The sequence below is a fragment of the Oryx dammah genome, unplaced genomic scaffold (assembly GCF_014754425.2).
Source record: "Oryx dammah isolate SB20612 unplaced genomic scaffold, SCBI_Odam_1.1 HiC_scaffold_13, whole genome shotgun sequence".
In the NCBI taxonomy this organism is placed as follows: domain Eukaryota; kingdom Metazoa; phylum Chordata; class Mammalia; order Artiodactyla; family Bovidae; genus Oryx; species Oryx dammah.
The window spans coordinates 9,476,463-9,502,277 of NW_024070197.1; the positions used below are offsets into that span (position 1 = coordinate 9,476,463).

The 25,815-nt window shown below is 56.6% G+C and overlaps 3 protein-coding genes across 8 annotated transcripts in view; 1 reads left to right on the plus strand and 2 right to left on the minus strand.

Annotated features, from left to right (window-relative positions):
- The window catches only part of PRR12 (proline rich 12), a 29,231-nt gene extending 22,616 nt beyond the window's left edge, over positions 1 to 6,615 (minus strand). For both annotated transcript variants that reach the window (XM_040252272.1, XM_040252271.1), the window contains exons 1-4: positions 6,351 to 6,615; positions 4,731 to 4,843; positions 3,613 to 3,774; positions 205 to 3,524 (exon numbers count right to left, since the gene is read on the minus strand). In XM_040252272.1, coding sequence (XP_040108206.1) covers positions 205 to 3,524; positions 3,613 to 3,774; positions 4,731 to 4,843; positions 6,351 to 6,436 — 3,681 coding nt within the window. In that variant the 5' untranslated portion in view covers positions 6,437 to 6,615. The remainder of the gene's footprint in view (positions 1 to 204; positions 3,525 to 3,612; positions 3,775 to 4,730; positions 4,844 to 6,350) is intronic.
- A 534-nt stretch (positions 6,616 to 7,149) lies between these two features.
- PRRG2 (proline rich and Gla domain 2) lies at positions 7,150 to 12,849 on the minus strand. 4 transcript variants are annotated; one of them, XM_040252278.1, is made up of 7 exons: positions 12,702 to 12,849; positions 11,752 to 11,848; positions 10,920 to 11,095; positions 10,714 to 10,753; positions 9,077 to 9,212; positions 8,116 to 8,253; positions 7,150 to 7,733 (listed from the first exon to the last, which is right to left on the minus strand). In XM_040252278.1, exons 2-7 carry the CDS (start codon positions 11,834 to 11,836, stop codon positions 7,715 to 7,717), a joined length of 594 nt encoding a protein of 197 aa, XP_040108212.1. In that variant the 5' UTR covers positions 11,837 to 11,848; positions 12,702 to 12,849; the 3' UTR covers positions 7,150 to 7,714. The 4 variants fall into 4 exon arrangements, 3 of the variants coding, with proteins under 3 accessions (XP_040108212.1, XP_040108211.1, XP_040108210.1); XM_040252277.1 differs by having other exon boundaries at positions 11,752 to 11,922; XM_040252276.1 differs by having other exon boundaries at positions 11,752 to 11,971.
- A 714-nt stretch (positions 12,850 to 13,563) lies between these two features.
- LOC120872128 (nitric oxide synthase interacting protein) lies at positions 13,564 to 24,590 on the plus strand. 2 transcript variants are annotated; one of them, XM_040252275.1, is made up of 9 exons: positions 13,570 to 13,680; positions 20,451 to 20,620; positions 21,207 to 21,312; positions 22,168 to 22,249; positions 22,671 to 22,833; positions 22,922 to 23,040; positions 23,215 to 23,402; positions 23,518 to 23,626; positions 23,791 to 24,590. In XM_040252275.1, the coding sequence occupies exons 2-9, from the start codon at positions 20,551 to 20,553 to the stop codon at positions 23,860 to 23,862; spliced, it is 909 nt and encodes a 302-aa protein (XP_040108209.1). In that variant the 5' UTR covers positions 13,570 to 13,680; positions 20,451 to 20,550; the 3' UTR covers positions 23,863 to 24,590. The 2 variants fall into 2 exon arrangements, with proteins under 2 accessions (XP_040108208.1, XP_040108209.1); XM_040252274.1 differs by having other exon boundaries at positions 13,564 to 13,680; positions 20,451 to 21,312.
- Positions 24,591 to 25,815: the final 1,225 nt, after the last annotated feature.

The following is a 25,815-nucleotide window of genomic DNA, read 5'->3' on the forward strand; positions in this document are numbered from 1 at the left end:
ACCTAAGAATACAAGCACTAACTCCCAGCCTCCCTCTGGACACACAAATTTCAACTCTCAGATGTCTCCAAGAAAGGAACTCTGGAGTTTGAGCCCTCTGATTAATTTTCTCCTGGGAGTTAGTTCATACCACATTCTCCATCCTGCCCAAGAACCTCAAATGTGGCCCCAACCCCCAGGCATCATGGTCCCACTCCCCCTCACCTTCAGTGGTTTCAGGGGCTCCAGCCGTGTGCCCCCTGCCTCCTCGGCCTTCCTGCCCCGGCCCCGGCCCCGGCCCCGAGGTTTCTTGGCCCCATCAGCAGGTGCGGAGGCTGAGGCTGGCCCGGCGGTGGTGGGGACCTCCAGTGGGCGAATCCGGGGTCTCCCGCGGGGCCGGGGCGGCCCATCACGCTTGGCCTTGGTGGGTTTGCGACCTCTGCGCCGGGGGCCGTCCGGGCCTGGGTTGGGTGGACAGAAGTCAATGTCACCCAGCGGGGAGAGAGCCGGGCGGGAGCGGCAGCTGGACACCAGGTCAGGCAGGCGCCGGGGGTTGAGGCGGATGTCGGCGGGCACATCGGCTTTGTCCTCGTCGGCCTCAAACTCATACTCCTGGGCATACAGTTTCTTGGGCGTCTGGAAGGGCGGGTCGCGGCGCCGCAGCAGGTGGAAAGAGGACGTCTTGAGCAGCTTCTTTGGCTTGGTAGAGCAGAAGATGGGCGAGGTCAGGCCTCCCTTGGGCTCCGAGGCAGGGGGCGGCGGCGGCGGAGGGGGAGGCGGGGGCGGGGGGGCCGCCTGGTGCGGCCCACTCTGGATCAGGCCCAGAGGCTCAGCGTTGACTGTGGAGGGCAGCTCGGGTGGCTTGTTGGGGTCCAGGCCCAGGCCCGGAGTCTCGGGGCCGGCTCCGGATGCCCGGCCAGGGCAGTAGGGCCCGTAGGGATCATAGGCAGGGGGGCCGGGGGGCGGCCCAGTGCCCGCCTTGGGATCACCCTCGTCCTCGGGCGGCCCAGCCTTGCCATAGTCATCCGCCGGCCCTCCGCCAAACATCTCCTCCATGGTGGGAAAGAAACTGCGCTCCTCATCTTGGAGCAAGGAGTCAGGGAAGCAGATGGAGGTGAGTGGCACGAAGCGGGGGGCCTTGGTGCCTTGCGGGCTGGGGCTGCGGTAGGCACCGGAGGGATCCTTGCCCTCGGTGTTGGGTGGGCCCACACCAGTGTCACCGGGCCCAGCAGGTAGCGGCTCCAGGGCCCCCAGCAATTCTTGCATGGCACCAGGCGGCTCCAGGCTCTCCTCTGGCCGCAGGCGGGGGCTGGGGGCACCAGGCTCCAGGCCATGGCTGCGGAGGTGGGCCTCAAGCTGGAGGGGCATGGGCGGTGGGGGTGGGGGAGGTGGCGGGGGCGGCTGGGGTGCCCCATCTCGGGTGGCCGGCTCAAGGAGGTGGACGCCGACTTTGGGAGCACTGGAAGAGGGGCTGGGAGCATGGCTGAGGACCGAGGGGAGCAGCTGGGGAGGAGGGGGCGGCAGCACCAGAGGGAGGTCGGGGCCCCCTGCCTCTAGGAGGAGGCCATGCGGGGCAGACTGGGCCGACTGGGCCGTGGGTTGCGGGGGCGGAGGGCTCTTTTGGAGGAAGGCCCCCAGCTCCTTGGCACCTGCCCCATAGTGGACAACTGAGGTGGCCAGCCCCTCGGGGGTCTCGCCACCCCGTTCCGGCCCTTTCTTCTTCTCCTTCAGCCGCCCCAGGCCCAGCTCCAGGGCTGCGGTGGCACCCTCGTCAAGGCTGGCACTGGTCCGGATGACGCTCTGCAGATGGTACCGCTGGGGGTCTTCCTTGGCCAGCTCATAGGGTGTGCCTGGGGGACCCCCAGCCCCACCACTCCCCCCAAGTCCCTTGGAGGCATCTGCCGCCCCATCTTCGCCCACCAGGCCATCTGCCCCTGAGGTCCGCGGGGGGCTGGGCGCCTGGAGGAGGTGCTGAATAAGGAATTCTTCATCCTCCGTGCGCTCAGCAGGAGGCCCACCCGGGCCCGCCAGCAGCTCGGAGCCGTCCCCCTTGCCCTTGTAGCCACCTGCTCCAGCTGCATAGCTGCTGGCCCCTGGGGGTGCCAGGAACGGGGCTGAGGCCAGGACGGAGCTCAGGTATTTGCCAGGGGCTCCTGGAGAGCCGACTCCGGGTGGGCGGCCAGGGGCAGGTGGCGACTGTAGCGGGCGGATGATGTGAGAAGGGCTGGCCTCTCCGCCGCCCCCCAGGGAGCTGGGCCCCCAACCGCCTCCATGGCCCGAGAGTGCTGGGGAATGGCCAGTACTGTAGCTGAGCGAGGGGCTGGCCGTGGGCAGACCCTGGGAGTGGGCAGCTGGCCCCGGGTACGGCTCACCCTGCACCCCGTACAGCTGCCCCTGCAGCTGGTCTGGGGAATAGCTCTGACACGTGGCTAGGCCAGGAGGCGGGGGACCACTCGGGGGCTGCTGGGGCCCCCCTGAGTAGCTAGGGCCTTTGCTCAAGTCCTGTGCTTGACCCCCTCCGAACCCCTGCCCATAGGCCTGGGGTCCTAGAAGCCCTTGGGGCTGACCAGGGGAATAGGCCTGGCCTCCGGCCCCTCCAGCCCCCGAGGCCTTCCCAGTGGCATAGGCTGCTGCTGGCCCACCTAGGCTCTGGCATTTGGGCGTGGCGGTTGAACGGGCTGGTGGGGGCCTACTTGCACTGCCCGCAGCTGCCCCGTAACCACCTTTGCCCGTCTTATAACCAGGCGACTGAATGATGGGGCGGTAACCTCCACCGCCACCCCCTGCCCCACCTCCTCCGGCTGCCTCAGGGCCCGCAGCCCTGCCTGATGCCCCGGCCGTGGCTCCACTGGGCCCAGCTTTGCTAGGCTCACCAGCGCCAGGCGAGGGTTCCCCACCGCCCAGCGGGCTGCAGGCCAAGTTGGCCCGATGGCCCATGGAGGCGTAGCTGCCTCCACAGCTCAGGTAGTGCTGGAGGGCATGGGCTGGGGGTGGGGGTGGGGGGGGCTGGGCACTGGCAGGCCGCTGGTAGTGCTTGATGACGGTGTCCTGGCGGGGCAGGGCCCGCTCGGGGGGCGGCGGGCCGGGGGCAGCACCCGAAAAGTTGTAGAGCTGTGGAGAGGACTGTTCAGCAGCAGCAGCAGCGGCAGCGGAAGAGGAAGCCAACAGGTTGAACTGAGTCGGGAGGTGGCGAGGAGGTGGGGGTGGGTCTGGGGGACCAGGGCGGTAAGGTGGGGTTTGGGCTGGGCCAAGACCAGCGGGCCCCAGGACACCACCCCCCGCCAGGCGCTCAAAACCTAGCGAGGAGGGCACCGTGGGTGCCTGCGAGGGCTTCAGGTGCAGCACGTCATGAGGGGAAAGGAGCCCATTAGCTGGGGGACTAAATGGGGGATCCTGGAGGCTGAGGGAAGAGGGAACTGGGAACGGGCGGCTGCCAAAGGAAGCCGGGTGCTGATAAGCCGACAGGGCGGAGGAGGATGGAAACGTGCTGGAACCGGGCAGGGCGCCTGAGATGAAGAGCTCCGTGGGGCCTGGCGTGTGCATGGCTAGGGATGAATGAGGGAGGAGACCACAGGTGAGAGTCGACCACAAGCCAGCCCCACCCTGGTCCTCCTGGGCTGGCAGCGGGCTTACCTGTTTGCCAGGAAGGACTGCGGAACTGGGAGAGGAGAGAGGAGGCAGAAGGGCCAGGCTGGGGGCCCCGGGACTCCAGGGCCGAGATGAGGTTCATGACGGAGGCGTCGGGCCCTGCTGAGCCTGCGTGATGGAGGCCAGTGTCGAAGAGTCCAGAGAGGCCTGGCAAGGGTTGGGGCGGGGGTTGAGTCAGCTAGGTGGGGGATAGGGCAAGGTTTAAAGGGGAAAAGAGCAAGTCAAAGGCAAGTTGGGTCAGGAAAGGGGGTTGGATGGAAGGTGCAGATTCAAAGAGGAGAAAGTAGGCAGAGACAAGGAGACAGTACGCAGGATGGAGTAGGATGCAATCCTAAGGGCAGGGAGCCCAGGAGGGGAAAAGTAGACAAAGGAGTAGAAATATCCAGAAGTGAAAAAAAGTGGGAGAAACAGAGAGTTCCTACGGTCCAAGGGAGGGCAAAAGAGTTAGGCAATTCTAACAAGGAAGGGGAAGAGATGGGGTGATACTGGAGCCACTGGGAAGAACCAGAGAACAAGTCGAAAGGGGTTGAGTCCAAGTGAGAGGGTCCAGATTTTTTAAAAAAAGGCGGGGGAGGGATAAAGGGAAGGAGCCAACCAAGAGGGTCGTAGGGTCAAACTGGACAACAGTCTGGTTGCTGATCCATTTAGGAAAGGAAACGGCAGGATCAAAGGAGAACCAATCCGAGGTACTAGAGGCCCGGTCACAGAAGAATCAGGCAAATCTAAAGGAGGAGGGGGAGGTCCAAGAATCGGAGCCAATCAGGAAGAAAGAGAATCAGGAAGAAAGAATTCAAGAAACCAAGAGGATGGACAAATCCAGAGGGAAAGGACCGGGGTGGGCTGGAGAGGCGGAAAAGCCTGGAAGAGAAGGTGGGATTTGGGGGCTGAGAGGACCGGACCAATTGGAGCCAAAGAGGCGGGACCAGAAACAGGAGCGGACGAATCCGGCGAGAAATTGACCAGCCTCAGAACAACCAATCAGGGAAGAAGTGGCAAGGGGCGAGCCGGGACGGAGGGCACAGCCAATTAGGAAGGGTGGAACTTTCAGCAGCCAATCAGCCGCTTCGGAGGGAGGGCCAGGCGGGGCGGGACAGGGGCCGTACCTGCCGGGTGGTGGTTGGTGGCATAGCTTTGCAGTGGGTGGGGGGCCGCGTAGGCCTGGCGGTGTAAGATGTCCGTCTCGGGGTGTGAGGTCCTGGAGCTGCCATAGACCAAGCTGGGGGGTAGGGGGGGGGAGGGAGGTGTTAGGGTTTCCTCCGAAGCTGCCCTCGGAGTGAGAAACTCAGCAAATCCCCCAGGGAGTTCGGGAGAATCTTCCAGCTGACTGGGGGTTATCCTCAGGAACCTTGGGCCATAAAGGAAAGACAAGGGAATCGGGGTCCCCAACTTCAAAGATGGTCCCCACTCGAGCCCCAGTAAATAGATCCCAGAGAGCCTCACAGACATGCACAGGAAGGAGACAGACAGGCTGAAGAGTCAGAGAAAAGTGTCTTAAGTTGAAAACAGGGAGTTTGTTCCCAGGGCCCCCACCCTGTAGGTGACACAAAGCCCTGGGGCCAACCCCCGAGGGACGCCCCCTCTTCTTCAGACACGTGGGAACAGAGGCCCTGAACCTCACGGGATGGTGCAAACCGAGCCAGGGGCAGTAGCAGATTGTTCCCCAACAGCAGGGATGGGGGAGGTGGGGTGAGGATAGGACTCCGGGAAAGTACCAGGTACAAGTGTGAACATGAACGTCGTCCATCCCCCGGGTTGAGGTTCAGATGCATGGGCCCGTGCAAGGCCAGGTATGTGTGCAAACCAGTATTCAACTCACTCGTGGGGAAAGATACAGAGCGAGGAGTCCCACATGGAAAATACTAACTCACGTGGGGTCCTGCCCTGCCTGGCTGGGAAACCCTGGTGTGTGGGGGGAGGGGGGCAGGGGGCAGGTGAAGAGTGAGGGCGTGACACGAACAGCAGAAAAGGGGCAGATTCGCGGGTGAACTGGCTGCCAGCTATGTACGCCTGGGCCCACGCTCACACACACAACCACACACTGGAGAAACAGCCTCGTCTTCCTATGCAGCGGCCCCCATCCATGGCCCCGACTCAAGAGGTCAAACACTCCACTCCTCGCCATCAACTAGGATTCTCTCTCTTTGCGGGTGGGGGAGCTCAAGGGGGCGTGTCTCTGATGCCAGGACCCCCCCCCCCTTACACACACAGAACCCCAGCTTAGGAAGGGGGCGGGGCCCCGTGCCCACTCAGCTCGCGGAATTTCTGGGGGGGCCCCCGCGTACCGCGGCCTCGCGCAGTCCCGGAACAATAGGATCTGGGGGGGGGCGCGCCCCCCAGGTCTGCGTTCTAATTCTCTTTTCCTTCCCACCTTTGCAAGAGCAGAGCCTGGGGCGCGAGGGGGAGGGGTCAGCAAGCCGGGAATCCAAGGATGGGGGGAAATCCAGGCCTTGCTTCGCCAGTCCCTCCCACCTTCCCAAGGCCTCTCGGTCTGAAATTGTTTTGCACCCCCATTTCCCCGCTGCATCTTTCTCTTTGCATGCCGGAGCTGGCTTTGGCGGAGTTTGCAATTTGCAAACTGGGGCGGCGGCGTTGTTGCAAACCGAGGAAGGCCGCTCCCTTGCAAGCCGGAGGGGAGTTTGCGATGCACGCGTAGCCGGGCGGGCCCGGCCGGGCTGGGCCCCCACCCCTTGGCCCCTTCCTCCAGGCCACCCCCGGCTCCTTACCTAGCTTTCGCTGACCTCTCGTAACTCCATCCCGCCCCGGCGCCGAGCGGGTCCCCGAAGCCGGCGCTGGGGTAGTTCCTGTCCATGAATTGGCCGCGGTGGAAATTGGGGGAGGGGGAGGGAGGGGGGAGGGAGGGGGCGCGCGCGCGCTCTCCTCCGCCGCCTCTCCCTCCGCTGTTGCTTTTTTTTCCCTTCTCTCTCTCTCTCTCTCTCTTTTTCTTTGCAGCCGCCGAAGGCCCGGGAAGGCCCCGGGCGGGGGAGGGAGGGGACAGGGGCGGAGGGGCGGGCAAGGGAGGGGGTGCAGCCGCCGAGCCAAGGAGGGGGGAAGGGGGGTTCCCCCTGGAGGGAAAGAGGGGGGAGGAGGGACCCCGCTGTCTCCGCCTTTGCCCCGGCCCTTGCAAGAGAGAAGGGGGGGCGCGCGCTCAGGAGGGGGCGTCCCGGGCGGCCCCGGGGTGGGTGCGGGCTCTGGGTGCTCGCTCTCGCCGCCGCCGCCGCCGCCTCCTCCTCCTCTGCGCTCACGGTGCAGCCATCTTTGCACAAGGCGGCTGGGGGAGGGGGGAGGGGAAGGGGGGGCGGGCGGCGGGGTGTCTGGCTGCGCTCCGCTTCCTCCCACAATCCCGTGCAAATGCAAAAAAAAAAAGAGAGAGAGAGAGAGGCAGACACAGGGCGCTAGCAGGGCCTGGGGGTGTAGGGTGCAGCGTTTGTACAGAAAGCCAGCTCCGCCGAGCGCAGACGCGCCTGGGAACGCAGTTCAGTTTATTTGATTTTTTTTTAATTTTTGCATTATTTCACTCTCGCATCTCTTTTCCAAGATGTTTTTATTTGGGGAAAGAGGTCAACTCCAGTCCCCCAGGTGCAGCGCGATCCTGCCCCCAACCGAGCCCGCTTGCAATACGCACCCCCCCATCTTTTCCTGGATTGCAAAGTGCCCCTGTGCGCGCAGGGGGAGCGCGGGGAAACACGCGTGTGCACAAGCGAGTCTCTGCGTGTCCGTGGTCCGTGACACTGAGGGCGATGGCCGTGTCACACCGGCTCACATGCGAGTCTGCGCACCCGGACTGCACTCCTGGGTCCGAGTTTCCACGCACTCCTACCCCGGGGGCGGGGCTGGCGGATACCCCCAGGTCAGAAGACCGTGGGGGCCTGCGAGGGGCCGGGACGCGGGAACACGTTGCCTGGGAACTTGCGTGTATCCGTACGCAGCGGAAACACGTGTGCTAGGGTAGGCCTCGGGCCGGACGACCCCTACTCCCATCACCCCTCCGAGCTCAGCTCCGGAGTTTAAGGGGCCTGGGGGTTTCCGGAATCCGGTGCGAATCTCGGGCACGGTTCAGAGAACCCCGGCTCCACTCCGAAGCCGCTCTTCAGCTGTGTCTCCTGAGACTGCAGGGGGAGGATAACAGCAAAGTCAAAGGCCCGGCTGTTTTTGCCCCTTCAACCAAGACCACTCCGACCCGCCCTGGGCGTCTCAGCCAATCCCGGACCCTCTGGGTTCAAGACCCACCCTCCTATAATATACCAGACATACACACACACACAAGACCCACCCTATAATATTCCAGACACACACACGCGCGCGCGCACACACACACACACACACACACACACACACACACACACACACGGCTGGGCCACGCCTCCGTTCTCCAAGCCTCTCCCTGAATAATAAGCTCAAAATTCTAAGTCCCGCCCCTAAGCCCACGCCCCTCCCCGTGCCGTGCCCTCCCTCTGCGCCCCGCCCCCAGGCCGAAGCCCAGCCCCATACCTTGTGTAGGGGGGCGGAGGTGCGTCGTGCACCCCTGAGGCAGCCAGCGCCTGCTCGTAGGTCGGGAGGCCTGGAGGTGGGGGTGGAGGCTGGGGCGTCTGCGGGCTCAGATCGCTAAGGGGCCTAATGAGTTCGACACTGGGGACAGAAGGTGCACTGTTAGCAGGGGAAACCTACAGGAGAGAAAGCCTTGGGAAAAGGTCAGACTTAGGCAGACAGAGTCTCTGAGGGTGGTAGGGGGACAGAGTAAGGGAGATAGACCAGGGAAAAAGAGGGTCACCTTCAACCGAACTCTGCACACAGAAAAGCACCACGCAATGACAGGCAGGCACAGAAATCAACAGTTGCTGAGACAGGCTTATTCACAGACACATGTGCCCCAATACAGGCAGAGTCATGGAGAAACAGCCCTGCAGAGAAGCAGGCAGACACACACAAGAAACAGACACAAAAGAGAAACACTCAGGCGCAAATTTCCCAGATCCGCTCTTCCAACAAACTCTTCCTGGAAACCTCCAAATCCACTCCACTTCGAGACGGATGTTTGAGCACTCTCTTACACTCTGCCACGGAGAAAGACACACCTAGACAACTCACACGGACACACACACAAAGACAGCCTCATCCTGTCACCCCAGAAACTGACATCCCACAGACACCCACAGACCACAGGCTGCAGCCTCATCAGATACAACATCCACAGGATGAAGGTCACTGGTAAAGCGGGTACTGCAAAGACAGCCAGGCAGCAAATACTGACGGAGTCCCTATTTGGTGCCAAGCACTGTGGATATAATCGGATGCTGCAACCAGACAGAATCTCACCGACTCTTCACGGGACGATCTCCTCAGATCTTTCAGCAGTACCCACCTGCCCCCGATCTGGTCCGTCTCCTTAGGATGACCCTCCCTCCCCTGCTCACCCTGCTCTAAAGCTCTAAAGCCTCCAAAGCCCTCTTACTCTTGAGGACAGGAATGCTGCCTGCGGCCCCGACGGCCATGTAGATACCAGAAGGCTCCTAGGCCGGCCAGGATGATGAGCACAATGCCTACTGTCAGCCCCACAGCCAGGCTTGCGACATCCACTCGTCCACGTCCTGTGGGGGTGGGAGGGGTGGGGGTTGTTTGCAGTTGACATACTTAGTTAAGGTAGGGAGTTCAGACAGACAATTTTCGGAGCCCCCACGCTGAGTACTGCCAGATTTTAGCAAATAATAATGAGACCCAGTTAAATGTGAATTTTAGATAAACAATGAGTAACTTTTTTTGTATAAGTATGTCTCATGGAATATATGAGATATACTAAAAAAAAAAATTATCCCTGTGTATTTAAGATTCAAATTTAACTGGGGGTGTAGGGCGGGGAGCAATCCTGTATTTTATCTGGCAACCCTGTCCCCTCTGGAATGCAGTCCCTTTTACCAACCAGCCCACAGAGGGGCGGGGCCTCACCAGACAGGGCAGAAAAACTCATCTATCAAGGGTGACATCCCCCCTCAGTCACAGAGCGATGGGGTTTAGGACTCATGTGGACCCTTGGCTAAGGTGAAGTGCCTTTAGCAATCAAGGTTTCATATCTGAGGAAAAGGGGGGGGTGGGGCACAGGGAGGCTTCCTGGCTTCCTGAGGCCTTGCTAGGTCTTGCTGTTGAGGAAGCTTCCTTTAGGACTGGGTCGGGGGGAACTTTCCTCAAACAGTAAACCCCAGGCTTTTAGCCCTCTTCGCAAAAAGCTGCACTCAGAAGGTGGCGCTTCCTGATTCGGACACGCTTCAGGTAGATTCAAGAAGCCACCAGGCCTTGATAGGCCTGTAGCAAACCAGTTACCTCCCCTAGCAACCAATGTGAGGATTCTAGCCCAGACTTAGGGCCTGTTGCTAAGGATACACTCCTAGCAACCAAGCCACTAGGGGGGGTGAGATGCCTGGTACCTGGAGGGGGGTCCTCCTGTGGGCAGGAGGCCTTGGGCCCTGAGCCTGGCTAGGTGTGGTTGCTAGGGAGAAGGCCTCCTTAGCAACCAAGGAGAAGCCAGGATGGAGTTGTGGGGGAGGGGGAACCAACCAGGTAGTGAGTGCTGCTGGCTTCTTTGGTCCGGCCTGGCCAGGCTTGGTTGCTAAGGAGCACCCCCCCCCCGCCTTAGCAACAAGGCTGCAGTCACCACGGGGGCCTCAGAACTCAGAGGAGGGGTTGGGGTTGGGCCTGGGCTGATCCGGCAGGTGAAGACACACAGGCTTCCACCAACTGGCCTACCCAGGCCCCGTTGCTAGGGAGCAACCCCCTTAGCAACCAAGCTGCTGAGGCTCTGGACTCCAAAGATGGGCTCAGGTGGGCCGGGACTACAGTCTGAGGCCTCAGGGCTGTAACCTCTCCTTCCAACTGTCCCCCTTCCTGGGGACAGGGGACCTCCCCCCAGTGAGGTGTGGTGGGATTCTGAGGCAAGGGCTCTAGTCTCAGAGGAAGGGCTTTCTTTGACAACTCCCTCCAGGAACTCAGGGAGCATAGAATCTGGAGGGAGCCAGTTTTGGGTGGGGGATGGTAGTTCAGCCTCCCGGCTAAAGCCTTCCCCTAGTTGTACAGGATGACAGAGCTCTCCCAACTCACCTCCTTTGCCATTGTAGATGTAGCTCTCCCAAAAGCGATCCTTGAATGGGCAGGAAGAGGGAAGGCTGAAAAGCATCAACTGGAAGACTCCACACCCCCAGACCAGCCCACCCTGATCTCTGAGGCAGGAGGGCAGAGGGAGTTGAGGGGCAGGACCCGACCCCCAGGTCCTAGAGGGGACTCCTCTGGGGACCCTAGGTGCTCACCGTCAGAATATTGTCCTCAAAGTACTCTCGCGCCTCTTCCCAGGAACATATCTCCTCTCGACACTCCCGTTCCAAGTTCCCTGGCGTGAACAACTCCAGGTCCCAGTAATTGGCTCTTGGAACACGCTTACGGCTGCCCAGGAAGCTCTGTGCCTCTGGGGAGTCCAGGAAGACCTCTAGGCCCAAAAGACACACAGCGCATTACTCACTCAGTTGTATCTGACTCTTTGCCACCCCACGAACTGTAGCCTGCCCTGGTTCCTCTGTCCATGAGATTCTCCAGGCAATGATGCTGGAGTGGGTAGCCATTCCCTTCTCTAGGGGATCTTCCGGACCCAGGGATCAAACCCTGGTCTCCTGCATTGGGGGCAGATTCTTTACCATCTGAGCCTCCAGCGCAACCCAAAAGACATAAGGGACAGAAAACGGAGGGGTCCTAGGACTGAGGACGCATGTCTGTGTGTGTGTGTGTGTGTGTGTGTGTGTGTGTTAGTCGCTCAGTTGTGTCTGACTCTTTGCAACGACATGGACTGTAGCCCACCGGGCATCTCTGTCCATGGGATTCTCCAGGCAAGAATACTAGAGTAGATTGCCATTCCCTTCTTCAGAAAATCTTCCTGACCCAGGGATCGAACCCTGGTCTCCTGAATTGCACGAAGATTCATTCCTGTTTGTACTACAGGGAAGTCCTTGGGAACATGAAGAAGCCTGAACTTAAGGAGACGGAGACCATGGGGTCCTGGGGAGGAGGCGACTGGAGCCAGGGTTTCTCCTGGGCCAGAGGAAGGTGGGTGTTGGTGCCTGGATGCTGTCTCTTCCCCCCAGCACTCACCTTGGCCTTGCTTCCCACTGGGTGAGGTGTCCAGGCAGGTGGCCAATCCCAGGTATAGCAGCAGCACAGAGGGGCGGCCCCTCATATTTTGTGGACACTAGGAACCAGGTGTGGTTAGATGAGAAGTGCCTCAGCCACTGAAGAATGAGGCCAGGTCTCCCTGATCAGACTCTGTGGTCCATGAATTATAATAAGAGTAGACACTTACGTGGCCTGTAATCTGGACCAGAGACTGTTCAAGGTCATTTACCTCTATCAACTCAGTTTCATTTTCATCACAGTGCTATTATTATCTCCGTTTGATACAGGAGGAGACTGAGGCACAGAGAAGTAAAAGAACTTACCCAAGTTCACACAGTTTGCAAGATTCAGAGGCAGGATTTCAGCAAACACAGTGTCCCTCCAGAGACCAGAGCCAGGAGCTTATCTTTTTCCCAGCTGTTCATGCAGCACCCAGCATGGGTTTGGGCACATAGCAGGCGCTCGTAAGCACGTCCATTGATTGGATCCCTTTCTTCCTGATAATCTCCATGTATACCCATCTCTCTGTGCCCATTGCCACATCCATCTACAGCGTTTGTCACTCAGTCGTGTCTGACATTTTTGCGACCTTATGGACTGTAGCCCATCAGGCTCCTCTGTCCATGGGACTTCCCAAGCAAGAACACTGGAGTGGGTTGCCATTCCCATCTACAGGCAATCTTCCTGACCCAGAGATTGAATCCAGGTCTCCTGCACTGTAGGCAGACACTTTACCGCCTGAGTACCAGGGAAACCTTTCCACCCACAGAGATCAAAGAGTATATAAGAAGTAAAACCAGAGGGGCATATCCTGGGATCCAGCAGTTGAGGGAGGGGGCAGTGATCCTGGACTCCTGGATTTGGGGGCTCCAACAGCCAGGTCGCCAAGGTCCCCAAGCCAAACTCTGCCTCCAGGGACATTCACTTACCTGCCTAGACTTGTGAGCACTGTCCTCTCCTTAATCGGGGCCTCCTTGGCTAACTGCGGCCAGCTGTGAAGAGGGGCAGGGGAGAGGGGAGGGGAGAGGAACGAGAGGGTACTTTGTTCATTAAAGCCGGCACAATCCTGGTTCCAGGCAAGAGGGGCGGGGCTTTTTATTACCTGCCCTGGGCGGGACTCAGGTAAGGGACAGAGTATTTAAAGGGACCTTATGAAAAAATACATAAATAGAGAAAGGGACCTTATAATTAAGGGTATAACGTCCAGAGCCCCATAGAGAGCCTGGGTCTCCTGACACCATGGGGACACTTAGGGTGTTGGATAGGCGCCTCCTCCCCTCCCCTCCTATAATTTCCTCTCTCCCCACCCCCAGAGAGCTCGCCAGGCTGAGCTAGGGAAATGAAAATCTAGATATCTAGTTATCTAGAAACTGGAGGGGAACGTATGCCTTAGTCCCTAGAGATAGGTAGGTATACAGCAGTAAATTCCTGCTTTCTGAGACAATTTGAAAGGCTTTGACTTCCGATTTCTCAACTGCTCCATTTGCAAAGTGGGGACAGAGGAGCCGTCCCTTCTCTATTGTTTCTTCTTTTGCTGCAGAAAAGTGGATGATTAAGCGGGCTTTTCAATTTCTGGGCAAAGTGGTTAGTCTTTAAACACAGGCTTGAAGAGACGCAAAGCCTAGGAACAAGCAGGAAATTGCCCGCCCAGGGAAACGCCTAGTGTTTACTAAGCACGCCCCCTATTCACGCCAGTTTCACCGGCCGGAACCCTCGAGTTGCCACTCATGTTTCCGGGGGGAGGGAAAAAAAAGAACGGAGACTTTACTAAGCCAGAAGAGCTATCTCCGCCTCTAGGGGCAGAACTACTTCCGGTTTCTTCGCCGGGCGGAGAGAGAAAACAGTGCTCCTTTCCGGTGTAGGGGTACTGTTGAAGTAGCCACCGAGGAAAGAGGGGTCGTCTGTGAGGTGAGTTCTAGGCGGTAGAAGAATAGTGTTAGTGCGGTTGCCTTCCCGTGGGCAAGAGTCTTGTGGTCCTGAGGGAGACTGGGACAATATTTTGAAATCCTGATTTCCTGGCAGTTATTAATAGAGCGCTCTAGGTGCCTCGTTTGAAGCCGAATTGGAGGTTCTTTAAATCCCTTTAGGTAGCCAAACCTTCATCTGTCAGTTCTCCCGAGAGTATTAATTCCAGTGCAGACGAATGGGCTGCGGATCCCAGGGCATGGAAGAGACTGGGACTCCTGGATGTCTAAGGAGTGATACTGAATGAGAAGCAACCCCCCCGCCCCCCGCCACTTTCGTGGCCTCAGTTTCTCAGACCATGATGAGGAGAGCGGGGAAGGGTTGTGCAGTCGCCGCCGCTGTCTCCTTGCACCTTTTTGACAGGCCCTTCCCTCTTGGAGTTGCTGTAGGTTAACGTTTTCGTCTGTGGAGCTTTGGGGTTAGGCAGTCCTAGGTTCTCACCTTGATGGTACTGCTGATTCGTTGTGAACTGAGGCCTTGATGGATCCTTAAAGCAGTTTTACTTTAATATTTTATTTTGAAAATGTCCCACCTATCAGGTTAGTTTCTTTCTCTTCCTCCGTTCTTGTCTCATGGCAACAAAAATTTGGAGCAATGGACGAGAAGGTGTAGAACAACAGACAAGTTACAGCTCCATTCAGCTCAAGCAGATAATCTTTTAATCCAGCACTCCGTAGGAGTCCTCCTCGTCCTTCCTGTCAAGCCCTCTTGGCTTCCCTTTTTACACTTCCGGTCTCCTTCTTTTGGCTTTGCCCCGTTCAAAGTAGGGCTTGTACCCACCATGAGTCAATGAAAGGGAGTAAAAATGGGCATACGGTCAAGGCCAAATGATAATTATAAGTTGTGTAGCTGCAGGCTGTGTTGGTTATGTCTTAATAGGCTCCTAACTGCCTAACCGCAGGTAAGGTTACTTGGAGAGGCCCCTGTGGTCATTTTATATCCACTGTGTGAATAGGATACATGTGCAGGAGTTGAACAGTCTCTGTGGTTATATTTGTAGCATATTTGTGAGCTCTCCTGGGTTTGTCTCAGAGTTTAGAGACGGCTTGGATCCCTTTCAGCCAGGCTTCCCCTCGTTGCTCATGTCTAACTTCCTACCTAACACAACTTACATAAAAGTGGGATCATAATATAAAAATTCCTATGGCCAGAGTTTCTGTTTATTAATACTTTTGCCATAATGGCTGGGTATTTTTTTAAATATATAAGGCAAAGCCTGTCTGTCGTGACATTTCACCCCTAAATACTTCAGGATACATGTGTAAAAAGCAGAGACATTTTCACAACACTAAACTAACTATACTTCAACTTTTTTTTAATGTTTCAGCAATTTTTTTTTTAATTTTAAAAAGCATACAGGCACACAAAAAAGCAGGAACATTTTCTTCCATCGCCATAATACTATTATCATAATCATATTATCATATCATAATTATCATACTATTATCATAATACTTACAAAAGCAACCCTAATTAAAATGTCAGTTGTTTGAATCAGAATCAATTCAAATAATTGTTTTGTCTTTTAAATTCATCTTAATTTCTAACAGTCTCCCCCTCCACACCATCCTGTTTTTTTTTTTTTTTTTTAATATTTATTTGTTTATTTGGCTGTGGTGGGTTTTAGTTGTAGCATATGAGATCTTCAATCTTCGTGGTGGCATGTGGGATCAAACCCGGGTCCTTGGCATTGCGAGCACCCAGGTGCTTCTCGTTACTGGACCACCAGGGAAGTCCAGTCATCTCTGTTATTATAGTGCTTTTGTGATGTATTGACTGGATGGATGGTTCGTTTCATTGATTACACACCTACCTGGGCCCTATGGTTGGAAGTCATTAACTGATCTCTGTGCCCAGCCCCCACCCCCAGGTGCCAGGCAGTGCTGGGACCCAGCCTGGAGTCCAGCCCAGGCCCCACCTCTAGGGGACTCCTAGTCTGGAGGGGGAAATTCTGAGATGGCTGTAATGGAGGTAAATCAGGGCATTGTCAGAGCATCAGGAATACCTACCTCAGGCTTCCTGATGGGGCCTGGGAGGAGGAAGCGGATGGGATTTCCAAGGTGGGGTACGGGGAGGACCAGACCCACAGGGATGTCCAGGAGTGGAGCCAGGCCCTGCCTGTAGGAGCTGCCCCATTCCACACTGAGAGTCAGCACAGACCCTGGGGCCACCTGCAGCCAGGTGGCACCAGCGATGGCCTGGGCCACAGACGCAGATGCCTGGGTCAACCCCCGGCTGCACTGGGCACCTTCTCCCTAAGCGAAAGTGAAAGTCGCTTGGTGGACTCTTTCCAACCCCATGGACTGTATTCTCTAGGCCAGAATACTGGAGTAGGTAGCCATTCCCTTCTCCAAGGGATCCTCCCAACCCAGGGATCGAACCCAGGTCTCCCACATTGCAGGTGGATTCTTTAACGTCTGAGTCACCAGGGAAGCCCAAGAATACTGGAGTGGGTAGCCTATCCCTTCTCCAGGGGAACTTCCCAGCCCAGGAATTGAACCACCGTCTCCTGCATTGCAGGCAGATTCTTAACCAACTGAGCTATCAGGGAAGCCCTGGGATTCAGTGGAGTTAACATGTATAAAAAGGCTTATAACAGGACTGGGTTTACCAAACCTCTTAGATGAATACCAGTCACTATTAATAGAAAAATCTCAGATGTTCCCTTTTTGCTTTTAGGGAGACTCCCTCCTTCCTGCTTCCAATACTTCCTATATCTGTCTGTGAGTTCCTTGAATGTAATTGGCCCTTTGGGTTCCCTTAACACAGGCCTGCACCCCCCTGGGACAGCCAGCAGCATCCATGTGACCCCATGCTCTTCTCAGGAGGGGACTTGTAGTATCCTTTAGTTCTTTAGTTTTCTCATCCTTTAGTTCTAAGAGGGATCTCTGACCTCAGGAGATTGAGGATTCAAACAAATCGTCGGCAGAAAAAGACCTGGGGAGATAATAAGGGAGATTTGAATACCAGCTGGATAGTAGATGATGTTAAGGAATTACTAATACATCTATAGTATTGTGATCACATTTTTTAAACACAGTCCCCAGAGGCTGTGGCACACTTTGACACTTGTCTCAGGGCCCCGAGGGACTGTATTTTTTTAAAATCACTTCATTTTAATTAATTTACATTCAAGCACCAATACTGGATTCAGTCCCTGGGAAACTTTTAAGTATGTCTGGTGCAACCAGGACGTGTGATTGTACATTTGCTCCTGTAAATTTTATGAAATCTAAATGTAGGACAAGTGCCTCCAGTGAAAATTGTTCTCTGAGTCAAGACATATTAAAAGAGTGGACTAGACTGTGGATTTTGAAGATTTCATAGGAGAATGGGAGTGGATTAGCCTTTATTCTCGGATTGTGACCTCCCCGGGAGGACTGCCAGCTGTCACGTGACTGAGGGGGGCAGCTCTGGAGCCCCAGTGCCCGGGTTCAAGTCCAGCTCTGTTGCCAGGGGGGCTCCATGGGCCTGGTTTCTCCTCTGTAAGAGGGGAAGGTTGATAAGTAATAGCTGCTCTTACTTGGCCGTGTCCTCTCTGAAGTGCTAGTGACAGCAGGTGGTGGTAGTTCTGTTTTCTGAGCCTGTCCTAACTGAGGAGACCATAAACCTGCCCACCCCAGTCAGCGGTTCTCAAAATTCTTGGTCTCGGGATCTTAAAAATCAGCAAGGACTCCAAAAAGCTTTTGTTTGTGGAAGTTCGATCCATCACAGTTTTCCACATCAAGGGAGTTCCCTGGTGGTCCACTGGTTAGGACTCCACACTTGCACTGCTGAAGGCCCGGGTTCGATCCCTGGTCTGGACACTAAGATCCTGCAAGCCACAAGTGCGGCCAAAGGAAAGATTTGTCTTATAAGATGAAAACAGACATGAAAGGGTCTTTATTGAAATACTCATATAACAAAAAATTCATCTACTTAAAGTATACAACTCTGGTTTTTCATATAATCACTATTTTGGTAACCATCTCCACTTTCTGATTTCAGGACATTTTCATCAATGCAGAAAGAAACCCCATCCCCCTTAGCAGCCACTCCCCACTCCCATCCTCTCTTCTCCCAGCGGGTGGCAGCCACCAATCTCCTTTCTGTTTCTATGGATCTGCTCATTCTGGACCTTTCATATAAACGGAATCAACAATAGGGACCTTTGTACCTGGCTTCTTTCACTCTGTACCAGACATCTTTTAAAGCCAGGGTTGTACAAGCACAGCCTCTGGAAAACTCCAGCAGACACTCATTAGGGAACGAGAGGAACAGAGGCAAACACATACTGGTGTCATGGAAATCATTCTGTGGGCCCCCTGAAAGTATCTTAGGGACCCCTGGCGTCTCCGCAGACCTTACTTTGAGAACCACTGGCCTAAGCAAGTGGCTTCACTTCTGTCCCTCCGTTTGCCTCTCTCCAAAGTGGAGATGCCAGTGAAACAGACCTCAGAGGGTTGCTGAAGTTAGACGATTGATGAGATGAGGCTGCGGGGAGTTGGCCTGGGGGTCAGGGGTCAAGCAGTGTCCCTTGTGCTTATTCCCGTGACAGCCCAGAGAAGTAATGATCCCTCTCTAGTGGTTCCTCTCTTCTCAAAGAGAGAATGTCCCAGTCTACGAAGCCAAAGAGCTTGGCCACAAGACAAGCAGCCCAGTGCCAAATACCACGGAGGGTCAAGGCAGTTGACAACTAAGAATAGAGTGGGGAATTTGTCCCTGCGGAGGTGAACTCGACCTTCATGAGTGGTGATGGGTGGGGGGACGGGGGCGGAAGCCAGGGGGCCAGGGCGGAGGAGGGGGCTGGCAGGTGAGCCGGGGAGGCAGCAGGTGCCAGCCACCTGCTCCAAAGCGGGGGGTTGAGGGGAAGCCGGAGGAGGGGCCATGGGTCGAGTTGGGGTGTTTCACCAAGGTCAACCTCTGCACGCAGCACAGTGGCCGCGGCGGGAGTGGCAGGAATGTTCCACATCGCAACTGGGGCAGCAGTTAGGAGGGCGTGTGCATCTGTCAGAACACATCAACTGCGGCCGTATGGGTCTGTGCATCTATTCCCTGTAGATGTACCTACTGGGAGGGAGACGCCAGTAGGGGGCGTGCAAGGTCCATAAGTTCCAGAAGAGGTTTATGTTCTGAAAGAGAAAGGCGAGTTTCTGAAAGCATCACAAACCAGGGAAATAAAGATGAAGTTGCTTTTTTATATTTTGGGAGCCCCTGGTGGTGCCCCCACCCCTACCTTCTGGATCCTCCTTGCAGCCAGAGAACTGGGGAGAATAATTTCCTGAACATTCCATATGCCAGACTGTGTATGACTTCATTTAGTCCACACAGCCATCCAGTTAACGTCAGGTACAGCCCATGGTTCTCCGCACCTCTTACCAAAGGGCTCTGAAAGGGAATTGCCCGTCCCAGTGAGGAGAGGGCCCAGGCCAGGCAGAAGGTCTTATTCCATTGATCCCATCAACCCTCAGCTTGTTCTGTTGATTTAATCTTGTTAAAAGGGGCTTACTCTTGTAATCCCCCTAGTCTTCTACTAGCCGGTCAAGACCCTGCCTACCGACGTGGGAGACGTAGGAGATGTGGGTTCAGTCCCTGGGTTGGGAAGATCCCCTGGAGGAGGGCATGGCAGCCCACTCCTATATTCTGGCTTGGAGAATCCCACTGACAGAGGAGCCTGGTGGGCTGCAGTCCACGGGGTCTCAGAGTGGGACAGGACTGAAGCGACCGAGCATGCGTGCATCTGTCCCCTAGTCAATCCCCTCCCTTCCACGGGCAGCCATTGTTATATGCATGACCCTTTTGTTTGCAGGTGTTCAAAATGTATTGTTTGGGGCACGTGTAGATTGTTTTCTTTCTTTTCGCCCAGCGTCATGGTTCTAAGATCCACCCATGATGCTCTGTACACACCCAGTCAGTTGCACCTCGCTGTTGGGTGGTCTCCTTGGTGGGCAGTCACTGCCTGTTCCACCAGGGCAGGATATTCAGTTGCCTTCAGCTACCCCCAGGATAAACGACACCACTGTGAACATCCTCGTACATGCGCCCTAGTGGGTGTCTCTGCAGAATTGCCTCCACTCGCTTTGTGGAAGTCACCCAGCATCCCCTGCGGGGCGCCTCTCGCCAGCTCTCACCCTGGTCTTGGCGCGCGCTCCCAGCGCCGCCCGCTGCCCTGGAGAGAGGAGCACAGTGATGTCCCATCGCGACTCTCCTGTGAGGAGAGCTTGAGGCATCCACCCGTCCGTCTTGGGCCGCTCCTGTAACTCGCCTGTTTCACCCTTGGCGCATTTTCCTATCAGGGTAACTGGGTTTTTCTGGTTGATTTACCAGTCAGTTCTCCCTCTAACACTTGTTTTGAAAACTCGGTATCTATTCCAACGCGAATGATATGTGAGGGAACAATTTGAGCAACAGGCACACTGCACCTAAGCGAATCCAGACGCACTCAGTTGCAACGCACGTGTAGCATCCACACGCACTCGGGAACCCAGAGCATCTGCCCGGCGCTTCGGTCTCCCATGCGTGTTCTTCCCCACCCATCGCCTCGGATGCCAGAACTTTCCGTCAGATTGCACATAACCCTCCTTCCACCACCTCAGGATAACTCGCAACTTGTGCCCCTTCCAACACCACTTCAGGCCTTTTTCAGGATGGAGTGCCTTTTTTTTTTTTGAGGATAGAGGCCTTTCTTAACCGTTTAATGAGTGGAAACCTGTCTTCCGCTGCCCCACTCCCAGCTTCCCCATCAGGTCAGATCAGGAACCATAAAGCTCCAGCCTCTCTGTGGGCTCCCTCCGGTCACCACCGCCTTGCAGCTACCTCTCCCTCCCCCCGGGGATGACGCGGCACGGCAAGAACTGCACAGCGGGGGCCGTCTACACCTACCATGAGAAAAAGAAGGACACAGGTACTGGGTTCACGAGGGGGGCAAATGGGCCCCATAATGCCCAGGTCGCTCACGTTGCCCCTCTGGTTGAGCTTGCTATGCGTGTCTTTCTCCTGACCCTGTTAACACAGCCCACGTGACTGATGGTCATAACCAGAGACGTAACAGCCCACACAAGCCAACAACCTTTTCCCTGCCTTGTACATTAAGTGCCTTCCGGCTTGAATTCATCTAAGTCTCCTGAGCACCCACAGAGGAATGAATCAGTGCTGTCAGCCCATATTCCAGACGGGGAAACTGAGGCCCAGAGAGGTGCGGGCACTTGGGCTTGTTTCCAGAGCCAGAAGCCCTGAGGGGAGTCAGCCACGAGCCTCTTCCCCCAGCTGGCTCTCAGGCTGCCTCAGAGCCTGTCTGTCTGTCACTTACCCTCTGGGGATGAACGCCTGCTGTGGGTGTGCCCCGCCCCTGACACACAGACCCCAGGCACAAGCTCCTGATTGCACAAGTGCCCCCCACCTCCGCTGTGTCCTTGCTGTGCCTTTCTCTCCGTGTTTGCACAAGGGCACGTCCCCTGTCTCTCCATCCCTCTGTGTGTTCCTGTCCCCAGCGGCCTCAGGCTACGGCACCCAGAACATTCGACTGAGCCGGGATGCCGTCAAGGACTTTGACTGCTGCTGCCTCTCGCTGCAGCCCTGCCACGACCCTGTCGTCACGTAAGCTGGGCACGTGAGTGGGCTGGTCAGGGGGCAAAGGGCAAGGGAACCGCTGGAGGGGCTGTACAGCCAGGGTGCCCTAGATAAGCCACCTACCCTCCCGGAGCCTCGGTGTTCCCCTCTGATACCTGGGCACGATCCTAGTGTATTTCGTGGGGTGTGGAAGAGAATACATTCATAATAGAGGGTAGGGCTTCTGGAACACTGCCAGCCTGTAATAACTGTTCGTGGAATGCTTCCCGTTATCTGCCTCCTGATTGCAGAAGCTTCCCTGGTGACTCACTGGGTAAAGCGTCTGCCTGCAATGTGGGAGACCCAGGTTTGATCCCTGGGTTGGGAAGATCCCCTGGAGAAGGAAATGGCAACCCACTCTAGTACCTTTGCCTGGAAAACTCCATGGACAGAGGAGCCTGGTAGGCTACAGTCCATGGGGTCGAAAAGAGTCAGAGACGACTGAGTGACTTCACTTCCCTCACTTGACTGCAGAGATCCAGCTAATGCCACATAAGCCATACCCCCCCAGGCAAACCCTTACCGGGAGGGACATTCCAAGGGCTTAGGAGTACCCTTCCAGGAGCCAGGCACAGGCCAGTCCTTGGGTTGGAATATGCAGGGTGTGGACAACCTTGGCCTCCTGAGCTAACCCTTTATGGCACAAGATTTTCCCCTACGCGTTGGAGCACATTACAAAGCCAGGAGAGTTAAAACGGCACAGTCACCTCTGAGAGCTAAGCAGATCCCTGAGTGAGCTGCTGTCTGTAAGATGCTTAGGGGGTCTCCAGGACAGGGAGCTGATGTTTGGCTGGTGGCTGTTAACTGCTGGCCATGCTTTCTCATCCTCTCTTCTCTTTACAGCCCAGATGGCTACCTGTATGAGCGGGAAGCAATCCTAGAGTACATTTTGCACCAGAAGAAGGAAATTGCCCGGCAGATGAAGGTGAGCCCATTTTATGGGTGAAGAAACTGAGGCCAGGAGATGTCACAGCACTTTCTAGAGGCCACAGAGCTCATCAGTGACAGAGGCAGGGTTTGAGCTCTGGTGGTCTGTCTCCAGCCAAGCTGTTGACCACTGCTGCCAAGGGACAGAGAAGCCACCGAGTCCCAAACCAGCTAAACGGAAAATGGTTTGGGTGTCCTACACTTGATGGGAGGAACCAGCCAAGGCAGCAGAGACACACGGCGTATGACTGTGCGGCCACCAGCCTGCACCAAACAGAGCCTCTGCCCGGGGTGTCCCCTGCGTGGGTCCCGGTTTACCCTCCTTTAAATTCAGAGAGCCACCCCACCCCCACCTAGGGTGCCCCAAACCCACAACCCACAGGAGAGTGCCCGGCTCACTGCTCCCTGGCCACCTGCAGGCCTACGAGAAGCAGCGGGGCGCCAGGCGAGAGGAGCAGAAGGAGCTGCAGCGGGCCGCGGCACAGGACCACGTGCGGGGCTTCCTGGAGAAGGAGGCAGCCATCGTGAGCCGGCCCCTCAACCCCTTCATGCCCAAGGCCGCCTCTGCAGGGAATGGCCCAGGTGAGAGAGAGAGATGAGTCTGCAGGTAGGTGGGGGGGTCCCACAGGTGCCTCTGTGGGTGCGGCATCCCAGCCCCTCCCCGCTGCAGACGATGCCCAACCCGTGTCCAGTGCGGGCTCCGCAGGCAAGGACAAGGACAAAGCGCTGCCCAGCTTCTGGATCCCGTCGCTGACTCCCGAGGCGAAGGCCACGAAGCTGGAGAAGCCGGTGAGACCCCTACCCCAGCACGCGCCCGTGCGTCCTCTTTGCCAGAGAGGGCCAGGTTCACCTCTCCGACGCCCTGCCCAAACCGGGGTCCTGAAGGCCCCCTCCCCATCCTCACACCACCTGGCTCCAGCGCCGCCTGCTGACCCTGCCTCCCTCTCCCACCCTCACCCCCAGTCGCGCATTGTGACCTGCCCCATGTCCGGGAAGCCGCTGCGTATGTCCGACTTGACGCCGGTGCGCTTCACGCTGCTGGACAGCTCCGTGGACCGCGTGGGGCTCATCACACGCAGCGAGCGCTACGTGTGCGCCGTGACCCGCGACAGCCTGAGCAACGCCACGCCGTGCGCTGTGCTGCGGCCCTCGTGAGTCATCAAGGGGAAAGCCCAGGGACATGCTGGACGCGGTGGGTGTGGGTGTGGCCCACTGTCTGGGGCGGGGCCCCTGATCCTCACCCCGCCACCCTCACCTTCACCACAGTGGGGCGGTGGTCACCCTGGAGTGCGTGGAGAAGCTGATTCGCAAGGACATGGTGGACCCGGTGACTGGGGAGAAGCTCACGGACCGCGACATCATCGTGCTGCAGCGGGTGAGTGGCGCCCCTCCTCCCCGCCCCCTGGCCTTCCGGTAACCCCGCCTTCCTTCCAGGGGCCCCGCCCCTTTGTCTTAGCCCCGCCCTCATCAAGCCAGGGGCCAGGGCTCAGCCTCACCTCCGCAGCTAGGGAACCCTCATGGCACCCTCTCCTCCTACAGGGCGGCACCGGCTTCGCGGGCTCCGGAGTGAAGCTACAGGCGGAGAAGTCCCGGCCGGTGATGCAGGCCTGAGCGCGGGAAACCAAATAAAAGAGGCTTGGACGCGACTGGCCATGTGGCGCCTTCATTCACCGCACCGGAGCCCAGGATCCCGGGAATGGCGTGCGCTCCGGAATGACTGTGCTTTGAAAGCGTGGGCTAGGAATGTTTGGTGTGGTCTCACGTTAAGAGTGAAGTCTGAGTGGAATGCAAACGCACAGATGTAAATGGGTTGAGTGGCCGCAAGTCAGAATGTGAGCGACGACCACCGGAGGGCGCCACGTTAACGGGCTAAATGGAAATCCCCGCGCATTCCTTTTGAGTTAAACCAAATTTGAAGCCTGGGAGCTTCAGCGGCACGTGTCTCCCATTGCAAAGTGTCATAAGACACCCAAAGGTAATGAAGTGCTGTGTCTGTGAGAGAAAGTTAGGCATCCAGTCTCGAGAAGGCTGTGAGGAACACCCCCTCCCCCGCCACCTGAAGGCTGGAGGGTGGAGAGGAAGAGGAAACCGCAAGTGCAAAAGCGCGGAGGCAGCAGGTGGGTGTGAAGAGTGGGAGGAGGTCAGAGCAACCTGGTCTGGTTGACCTGCCTGGAGCTCGGACTCGGCTGGGAGGGCGGGGGGCCCTTTCAAGCTATGTTTTTAGTAACCGTTGAGTCAGAGAAACAGACCCTGTGCATTGTGGAGAACCAGAGCTGAAACCTGCAAACTATGGCAAAGAGTATAAAAATAAAGACTGGAAGTCCTGCCTCTCAGAGCGACCCCCGGGTTCTGTCCTTCCAGGTCTTCCTCTGCCAGGTCTTTCTCACAGGAGTTTTTTCCACCAAAGAGATTTCCATGCACATAGTGCTCCGTTCATTGAACAGTCACTGCCCTTTCATTTTGGAAAACGGTCTTGTCATCTAAAGCCCAGACGAGATTCATAAGTGTCCTTGAATGCTGGGCAAGCTCATGTCTGGTGTAGGACCAGTGGGTGCATCTAGGGTGCTGCAGGGAAAAGTTATCAGGAGGAGGGTGGATCATCCTTGCTTGCACTCTGGGGAGCCCCCAAAACCCAGCATTTCCTCCCTCAGACATTTCTAGAACCTTCATACCCTGCTCTTGGGATCCCAGTCTCCAGAAACTAGCTCAGGTGCTGCCGACACTCAAGGAGCCCTTGCCCTCTGGGCCTGTCGCTCTACGGTGTGAGTGAGTCCTGGCCACAATCTTGAGGGAAGAATGCTTGTACCCATTTTGCAGAATAGCTCACTGAGGCTGAGGACGCTTGCACAAAGTCACACTGCTCAAGGCGATAGCTGAACCCAGGTTCCCCCAGAGATCAGCCACCTCTGGATCCCCTCGTTCAGTCCTGCCTTTCCGCCCATCATTTTACGCTTCCCCCTCCCTCAGACTTTACACATGGCCACCCACACACCTCTCCACTGTAGCAAGCTCTCACCCCATCCCTTTATACCCAGAATGATAAGAGATCAGCCCTCCCTAAACACCCCCAATCCCTGTCCTTCCTAAGAGCCTTTAACTACCCAGAGTCTTTTCTCTTGGGACCACATCCACCCAATGACTCCAATCCTGCGTATGTGTGGCACAGGCCACTCGCCACCCCAAATAAAGACTTAAAGGTGCAACTTGGAAATCCCAGATTTCCACAAGGAGCTTAAACCTCACTCCTTAATTCACAGGCCCTTTGAGATACCCTTTCCTGGGAGGGGTAGGGTGCAAGTCAAGGTCTTGGCTCTAAGAGATAGGTTTTCTTTAAGATTTCAAATGTAACAAGGAGAGGAAGCAAGAGTCAGACCACAGCAGAAGCTGAAGGGAGGAACGGGAAGTGGAGACAAATTTTGTCTTTTCTCAGTAGAGGTTCTCTAGATGCTGGTCTACATTTTAGAGCAAGAAATGGGCATGGGGGGATGGCGCTCATCTTGACCTTCAGCATCAGCTAGCCCACAGACAGCATTTTAGGACAATTACAATTACTGGTTGAGATTT